This window comes from Gordionus sp. m RMFG-2023, chromosome 4, assembly GCF_954871325.1.
Source record: "Gordionus sp. m RMFG-2023 chromosome 4, tfGorSpeb1-WG-v2, whole genome shotgun sequence".
Classification (NCBI taxonomy): Eukaryota; Metazoa; Nematomorpha; class Gordioida; order Chordodea; family Parachordodidae; genus Gordionus; species Gordionus sp. m RMFG-2023.
The window spans coordinates 10,646,575-10,656,275 of NC_088778.1; the positions used below are offsets into that span (position 1 = coordinate 10,646,575).

At 27.1% G+C, this 9,701-nt stretch overlaps 1 protein-coding gene across 4 annotated transcripts; it reads left to right on the plus strand.

Moving 5' to 3' along the window:
* Nucleotides 1–513: 513 nt before the first annotated feature.
* On the plus strand, nt 514–8,462 carry LOC135929021 (uncharacterized). 4 transcript variants are annotated; one of them, XR_010572450.1, is made up of 3 exons: nt 514–774; nt 5,305–7,825; nt 8,191–8,462. XR_010572450.1 is itself a non-coding variant. In XM_065465512.1 (3 exons), exons 2-3 carry the CDS (start codon nt 5,384–5,386, stop codon nt 8,216–8,218), a joined length of 2,388 nt encoding a protein of 795 aa, XP_065321584.1. In that variant the 5' UTR covers nt 515–774; nt 5,225–5,383; the 3' UTR covers nt 8,219–8,459. The 4 variants fall into 4 exon arrangements, 3 of the variants coding, with proteins under 3 accessions (XP_065321584.1, XP_065321583.1, XP_065321585.1); XM_065465512.1 differs by having other exon boundaries at nt 515–774; nt 5,225–7,743; nt 8,191–8,459; XM_065465511.1 differs by having other exon boundaries at nt 515–774; nt 5,305–7,743; nt 8,191–8,459.
* Nucleotides 8,463–9,701: the final 1,239 nt, after the last annotated feature.

Consider the following 9,701-nt stretch of genomic DNA (forward strand, 5'->3'; position numbering starts at 1 on the left):
AGTTATTCTGATGGACAAAATTTTAAAGAAATCGGACAGGCTTAAAAAAATTTATTTAGTACAAATAATTTGACATTCTTGAGCCCTTTTATAATTTAAATAAATTTCTTCTTAGTCCGAAATAAATTTTTTAGTTAGTTTTTAGGCAAACTGTCTAATTTGAGTAGAAATTTAATGACCCTCCCCTATCATATGGCCAAATTAAAGAGTCATTTTTTTTAAAAAATTAATGAAATAGATCTTAACTAATTATTTATTAAATATCAACATTTGTACTTTTTATATTTTAATTTTATATCTTACATTTTCTTTTCACAAAAATTAGGTTTTTTTTCTGTTCAAAAAAAAATTATTCGCCTTTTTTTAAAAAAAATAAAAAATGATATTATTTTTATTTTATTGTTATTTTTTGTTAATAAAAAAAACACAAATAAAATATTTGGCCGTTTTTGATTTCATACATTCATTTTTATAAAATTATCGTCACATTTTTGTATTTTATTTTTGCCATTTATAAAAAAAATAAAAATTTACAAGATTTGCTTAAACCTTCTTTATATAAAATATTAAGAGTTAAAAAAATAATTATTATGAATAAAAAAAACAATATTAAATTGTTTTGAATGTAAGATTTATCCCGTTAACTTGACTATATCCATTTTAAATGATCAATGTAATAAATCATAAATGAGCTCTTTTATAATTTATTACCCTTTCTTTTCTATTGGGGCTTATTTTATTGTAAAGTAAACACAATTTTCTATTCTACCCAAGGTAAAAATATTTTTATATAAATTATAATTTAAAAAAATGAAATAAAAATTTAATTAGTTTTTTTAAAAAAAAATACATTTATTTGATTTTAGGATTTGTAAATGATTTTTAATTAGTTTTATAAATTAAAAAATAAGCTTTTTAGTGAATTTGTACTGAAATTTTCCATCTATGAAAATTTATTTACCTCATTTTTAAAACGATATTTTTAATAATTAGAGTCAAGTTTCTGATTTATGGCGAATACTCTAAAAAAACAGATTATTTCTATTTCAATCGATAAAATAAACATTTAATATAAAAATTTTCACATTATTCGACTTATTTCTAAGAGCTTAAATTTATTCCAGACAATTTCTTAAGCTCGGCTCCTACGCCTAAAATGGTAAAAATATTTAATGTTCTGAGATAAAACAACCTTTTTTTTACCCTAATTTGGATTTTTTTTACTTAATATTAATTAGCACCATTAAAAAAACAATAATTTTAATATGACCTCGTTAAACGTGATTTGATCAAGCGGTGCGGTATTTAACGCTATCGAAATCACAGCTGATTTGAGATAATAATTTTTGAAATATACGTAGCAAAATGTGTTTTTTATTAAATTTTATAGCATCGTTTTACTGCATATTTATAAATTATGCCTATTGGCTTCATTTTGTAAATAACGTACCGTTAAATCCCTCACTGCTTTACGGTTACTATAAATGAGGCGTAAATCTCAATTGGCCAAAATAATTCACTTATATTATTTTTTTTAATAAGATATAAAAAAATGGTGACGAGACAAGATTATGAAATATTTATTAAAAAACACCAAAACCAAAAAAAAATTAAAATAAGATTTTATTTAGCATAAATCAAGATGATTGTTTTTCTTCTTTTCCATATTATGATAAAATGAATTAAAGATAGAATATAAATGACCTTTGCCAAATAATGAATTTATTATTATATAATAAATGTTTTTTTAAAAAATGGACATGATAATTAGTAATTTAATTACTTTTCTTTTATGAATTAATATTAATAGAGGAAAAATAATATATAAAAAATATTTGTATGCAATTTATAAAGTACAACGTGATTGTGGGATAATATCATAATTAGTGGGAAGGGAGAGATGTATAAGATCCTGGATTTACCTATAGCACTACTGGAAAAACTAGAATCAAAACCATATCATAAGGAGCAATCAAGAGGGTTACTGGTAGCGATGAAGTTTCTACTTGAAATAAGGCAGTGCAATAAAAGAACATAGTCAGATAAGAGTAACCTAGACTTAAACCTAATATTGAGGAACATATACCGTAGGGGGTGTGAATTCTGGATCGCTTTTTTACCTTAGATTTTAAGGAGTGTATTAAGCAATGTTGATTTTTTGAAGAACAGATTTATGATCAAATTTTACCTAAAAATGCCAAAATCTGTAATTTTCAGGTAAAAAAATCTTTTCAAGATGCAAAAATATTTTTAAACATTAACCGCTTAAAAATGATTGATAAAAGAATATTATTTGTAATCAATCAATGAACTATTTCTCTTTTTAATACGAAGATTATTCAATTAAAATTTAACAATTTCAAAATGAAAAAAAAATAACAGTAAAAAATAAAGATATTTATAATGCGTTGTATTTTGTTTTTTTTCTAAGACATTAACCTTTTATTATAAATTTTAAATGCAAAATCCAGTTTACTACTTATTATAATAGGTTAATTAATCTTTTTTTCAGTCATCATATTTGTGTTTTTTAATGATAGATTTATCGAAATCAATCGTTATTCTCATAAAGAAAAAAAATTTATCGAAAACAAATTTGCGATAAGGGGAAATTCCCCTTTCCTTTTGGTTACGCCCCTTGTTACTAAAATATAATGGTTAAGTCACCCTTACCTCAAAATAAGATTAACTGTTACGTTACCATTATTTAGATCATGTAACTGTTACAATATTTTAATTGTTCCCTTTTTACTCAGCTATAGTGTTAAATTTTTATCGAGTGAAAAATACGCAGATTATAATATTTCATCTTTAGTTTTCACCTTTTCTGGTGGTCAGCTCCTTCAATATCTATCCGCTTTATGTTATTCATGCTATCTCTTTTATCTAATTTATACTTCTTCATATTGGTTCTAACTTTATGGCCCCATTGAAGTTTTGTTGGTGTTATACAAGAAAAAAAAAGGATAGATTATCACATTAATTATATTTATTATTTTAATAATTTTATGGATCCTAAAGTAGACTTTGTGTTTTGCATTATAATTTATAATTATGAAAAAAAGGTCAGCGTCCGGCTGTAGATCAACATATGGGAACACGTCTGGCCCATTTTTAAATAAATATAATAAATGAGGGTCTTAAGTTATTTTTTGTCAAATATTAGTATTTCAAATTTTCTAAAAAACTACTTATACTAATTATTAAAAAAAATTGAGAATAATAAATTCCTTATATTTTTGTAAAATGTATAATTTCATAAAAAGCAAGTGTAAAAAATTTTAAAACGTGAAGTTAAATAAATATAAAAACGTCAATTAGGCTGGTTCGCTGGTTTTTTGAAAAGGTCTGAAATTGCTAAATGGGTTATAATTAGTGTTGTTAAACGGCTCGTTTTGAGCCGATTTTTAAAAACGGCTAACTCACTATTTCATCCAGAATAATTTAACTCAAGCCTGAAGATTTTGTTTGTAGAAGGAACAAAGGTTTGGACATCTATTAGCGAAATCTCAAGGCTTAGGCTATATTTTTCAGGCTACAATATTGAGTTAGCCGTTTTTAAAAATCGGCTCAAAATGAGCCGTTTAACAACACTAGTTATAATATAATTAAAGAGTCTAAAGAATTTCCTTTAAGAAAAAGAAATCCGGTGGAAAAATATTATCGGCCAGGAACTTTCAAAAGGTAATAAATTTATGTCCGATATAAAAAAATAAAAACATTAATGATGAACTATTTATTAGAAAGTGGATAAAAAGCAAAGAATTTTAATACTTCTATAAATTATATCAACTATTTGTCAAATATACACTATTGCATACGTGATAATGCATTCGCTATAATATATTCACGATAATGAATTAGCGATATTGCAACGTGATTATCGATTTGATACAAAGTCTCATTACACATCTCTGATTTTTTAAAAAAATTGCGGATATTTTTAATAATGGCAGATATGATGATTTTTTTGATTTAAATCTAATTTTCTGATAAAAGAGAAATAATTTCAAAATATATGCCCTGGAGGAATAATTCCATATAAAAAGTTACTAATTAAACACACATTAATTATTGTTAAACAATATTGATTTGACTAAAATGTATTTTATCATAAATAATTATCAATGTTTAATATTTACTTGTCTATTCATATAAATTTTAATACTTTTATATAATTTATTAGTGTTGCCGGCTCGATTCCACCTATTTTTAAAAACGGTTAATTCAAAATTTTAACCAAAAAAAATTCTCCAACCTGGGAGATTTTATTGATAAAAAATTAGACCTCTATTGGCAATTTCGTGGCCTCATTAATATAATTTTGGCTAAAATATTAATTTAGCCGCTTTTAAAAGTCGGCTAAATGTTTAATATTATAATTAATAATAATAAAAAAAATTTTTTTAATATAAGCAATGTATAATTATTTTAAATATTAATTAATATAATTTTGGCAAAATATTAATTTAGCCGCTTTTAAAAGTCGGCTAAATGTTTAATATTATAATTAATAATAATAAAAAAAATTTTTTTAATATAAGCAATGTATAATTATTTTAAATATTAATTATTTTAATATAAGCTAGAATTAAAATTTTATACAAACTTCATGAATTAAGCTTCTCAGTATCAGTATCAAGATTTTATTTATTTAAATAAAAACCAATTGAAATAATTATAGAGATTTCTCTCATCTCCTTAAATTTAAACAATATTAGATAAATATATTTTTATAGGATTACATTATATCAAAAAAATAATTTCAATTAACTCTATGTATAATTATTAAAAATTAAATTTAACAATTAATTAGAACTTATTTGCAAAATATAGTAAGTTTTTATTTAAAAAAAATTAATCTAAATCATAACTTTTTTCAAAAAAGCTGATTGATTTTAATCGAGATATAAATCAATGATATAATCGTGCCAACCCTAGCTTTTACTATATTTGATTTGTGGTGGATCAATTATAAAAATGATATATTTTTTTAAAATATATAAATTATTGTTATAAAATAAGGTTTAAAAAAATATCCCTTCATTTTCTTGTAACATAAAAAAAGGAAATTTTAGTATCTGTTAGATTTTAAGATAAAAATAAAAAATGTGAATTTTTCTTGATAATAAGATTTCTATTTTACTTGTGCGATAATATACTATAAAATAAATTTTGATATCTACACATTTAAAAAAAAAAATCAAAATATACAATTTTTAAGAAATTATCATTCCGGAAACATATCATGCTTCATTAATCGTGTTAACTCAAAAAAATGTTAAATTAAAAATAAAATAATAGGAAAATAAATTTGGGGGTGAAATGTCAAGATAGGATCTCTCCAAAAAGGTTTGGAGATTCTCGAAAGCTTGAATTAGTAATGTCTAATACAATCACAAATGGAATTCCAGACATCCACCATAAACGCAAAAAGGTGCTCTCGTTTTGTGACATTCTATTCACCGTGATTTCTTTATCGACTTATTTGTGCATAATAGTTTTCGATTTGGTTATTTTACAAACTCTATTTGCTCTTAAAAGTGACCAGAGGAAGGAACCCGATCAAGCGAAACGAAGAGGGTCCCATATAGAACCTTGGTTTTGGTTGACTTCTTTTTTTATGTTCGTTTATTTCCTATCATCTCAAATAGTATCTCTAAGTTGGTATAATGAGGAATTTAGGAGGGGCTTCTTGACTCGGGCTAAAAGAACCCATATTTTGGGCCGATTAAACCATGTAAAATCCTTAACTCCTCACACAGAACAAATAATGCCCGTAGACGACCAGAGTTTAGTTAAAAATTATTTATCCTCCCGGTTTTACGTGTTTGATTTGCTCAAGGAATTCGCTCCTTTACTCGTTGTTCATCTTCTGCAACTCCACGTAGTGTGGAGGCATTGCAAAATATTTTTGCCCGGTGACCCCAAAAAGCAAGAGACCGAATTTTGTAGGCTCTCCGTGCTAAGACTTTACCAAGGCATGATACAGGGTATTCCCTTGTTTTTAATCAAATGTTACCTACTAGTAAACCATTTTAGTAATATCAACTTAGAACACGGAAATAATTTATATGACTATGGGAAACCCGGGTTTTGGACCGAAAATTTTTTTCAGGATGCCTCACATATTAACGTTGGTTTAAATGTAAATCCTAAATTGTTACAACCTGAACGTATTAAAATCGAGCTCGAAGAACCGTTCCTTTTTGTTATCTCGGCTCTTATATCCCTCTTTTGCGTAACTTGGTCCTTGGCCTCATTCGATAAGAAAGTTCTCCTGTCATTTTCCTATCCTTCCATGTCCTATAATCGTTCTTCTACCGTTATAAGTTTTACTTGGACCGGCATCATCTTCAAGCTATTGGCCAACGCTTCTTTATTCGCGTCGCGCTGTTTAGTCTTGCTGCTTTTCGCCCTTTCTTGCGTTCGCTGGACGATACTGTTGGTAGGTTTTCATTGGGCCTTCACCGCGGTTTGGTTGCAACGGGAAAGACTTATTTTTGATAAGAGCGCAGTAATACCACCCCCACACTCTATTATAAATGTCGCGGTTAGTAGAGAAGAAAAAGGCAAATTAGCCTATATCGACGAATGTTGCACACATTCTTTGCTCGCTCCTCATACGGGACCAAATGTTTTAGATAAAGAAATTTCCATTTCAAATAAAATAAACACAGTTAGAACTGGAGGTATTTCCACGCCAGGGAGTAAAACTCGCATGGCCTGTTTTTTTAAAAAATTAGGGTGGTCGGTGGCCATTGCCGCGGTATACGTGTTTTGTTTCATCGACCTACAAACTGGCAATAGCAAATTCCGATTGACAACTTATTACGTAGTAATTTTCGTAGAAAATACTTTAATGGTGACGGTTTGGCTGCACCGAGCGCAGATGGGCTCCATAAAACTCAGACTTTTAGCCTTATTGACCTCTTATTCCGCCTTTTTTGTGGGAATACTATTTTTGCTAGCTTATTACAAATGGTTTCATGTGGGAAACGACGATTTACTCAACATCAATTATATGGAGGGGTATAATACTCACAAAACGCATTCAAATAGTTCAAACAATAGCTCGAGCAATCATACCAAAATAGATCGTAAGCTCGCTTCTCGCTATTCTTCCCCTACTAATAAAAAGCTCATTTATACTAACCAATCATCTCCTATTAACAATAACAGGGTACATAAAAATTGCGCGTATAATAAATTCCACGCTCCAAAATTGAATGTTTCTAGTCCAAGGCACGACCATAAATGTCACAATATTAAAATAGGCCTGCCCCCGTCAAGATCTAAGGACCCATACAATCAGGCACCTTCAGAAGATCGATCGTCATTCCGTAATCATTTCTCGGATCGTTCGCGCAGAATTACTCAAATTTCTCCACCGAACGATCAAAAACCTAATTTTAAGAAACGCGTTCGCGTGGATAATCAAAATTACCAGCATTGCGCATGTTATAAAAAAGGAAAAATAAATTCAAGTACCACATATTTTCGTAACGCCGATTCCCCCAACTGCACGAATAATCATTCAACATCGGCGACCTCCAACAGAGACAACGGATGCGCTAACGGATTTATATCGTGTTATCAAAGTCAAAATCACGATTGGTGTCATAATAAAAATTCGCAAAATATACAGGGTACTAACGAATGTATTATTAATAATGCGCGAAATCATACCAACGGATTAGCGCGAATTCATAGACAGGGAGAGGGTATTCCTAAATGCAAAACGTAAATTAATAAATTGAACTAGGATATAAAATTTTAATTCTCAAAGTTTAAATAAATATACTGTATCGGTTAAAATTCTGAGGTATGATACTTTATCTTTTTGGTAAAAATAGTGGTTAAAAAGCCGAGTCGTGCCTAAAGAGTTAATCGTAAAAATCTATCTTGAATTGACATTATTTGAATAAAAGATTCATTATTTGGGTCAAATCTGGTTGGATTTTTACAACTAAATCCTCAAATATGGTGGAACGACCCGACTTTAACACTAGGTAAAATGTTATATATATATTATGATAAAGAATATATGACCTTTAATCATTTTAATTAAATAATAAGTAGTATCAATATAAATATTTATTTCTAAATTTATCTTATCAATATAAATATTTATTTCTAAATTTATCTTATCAATATAAATATTTATTTTTAAATTTACCTTATGTCTAGCAATAATAAAGCGTACCAAAAAGGATAAAACAAGATATGGATACTTTTTACCCTTCCGTTGAAAAAATAAAAAACTGTATTATTATAAAATGAAATTTGCTTCGATTCACATTTAAAATATAGTTTCTTATTATAAAATCAAGAGTAATTATATAAAATCAGATTATAAATATTTATAATGCAATAATATCTATTTGTACAGAAAATTTTACAGTAATTTACATATAAATTATGATTATTATACATTTAATTTATTTCAAGAAAAACATAAAATAAAATTATATATAGCAGAATAAAAAAAACAAGAAAATTAAATGCTTCGTCAAAATTATAATTATATTCCATAATTGTTGTATTCTCTTAAATATTGGGTTAACTTTTGATGTAAAATTAAATATTTTGGATATTATCCTATGTTTTAAGACGATACAGATTTTCATTTAAGAAATTAAGGGCTTGGTAGTCATAAAAAAATTTAAACCTTTTATTTATTTTTATAAGACTATGTTGATAAAAATTATATTTAAAAATAAATAAAATAAGGTTCAACTATTTTTAACTGGGGTTTCAAGAAACAACCATAATTGAAATGAGCTTTGATTAACTTAATAATTTTCAAGGTGAAAAATGTCCAATGGTAGACAGTAGTATTATTAAAACGCTAGATTAGGGTCGATTTTTCAAAACGGCCGGATTAAGATGTTAGCTAAAATAATAATATGTAAGCATCGAGATTTGACAAATAATTGTCCAAAAATTTCTGCCAGCAATGAGCAAATTTTTTTGGCTTGCAATGTTATTTTGGTTATAATCTTAATCTGGCCGTTTTTTTAAATAGAACCGAATCGGGTTTTTTAACAACACTAGTAGACAGATTAATTGGGGTGAAGATATAATTATGTAGTTTATTATATTTCTTTAGCATCCCTATTTTTATCTGATGGGAATTATTAGACACAAGTGAAGTAGCAAAAAGGAATTTGCCTAACTTCTGAAGGGTAGCAGATTGTCATCTAATGATTAATTGGCCTATTCGAGAATGTTTAGTATGCTAGATGCTTTTAGACCCTAATAAATTATTAACTCTTGTTTGACTGCTAAGAGCGGAGGTTGTGATTAGGGAGGGGCTCAGCTTCCCCTATCAAATTGAATTTTATGTATTTATATAGAAGAAATTGGGTATTAGTTTTCATACCTTTTAATAGTATCGTTAACAAGTTTTGTTATTATTAAAAATTATATCAGCATATATAATTGGCCAATATCAGCTAAATTGGATTGACCTCTAAAAAACTATATCGGTAATAAGAAAAGCCCCCACCCCTCTAAGAAGTTCACTCCGTGAAAAGTAAAATTTATTTATCATATTAACCAATTTTTTTACGGAAGAATATACATGCAAAATAGATTTTAAGTTTCATAAGTGACTGAAAAATTTTTATAATTAGAATTGATCATTTAAAAATATTAATTTTTTTTAAAACTCTGAGTCTAATTGGGACGATTAAGTA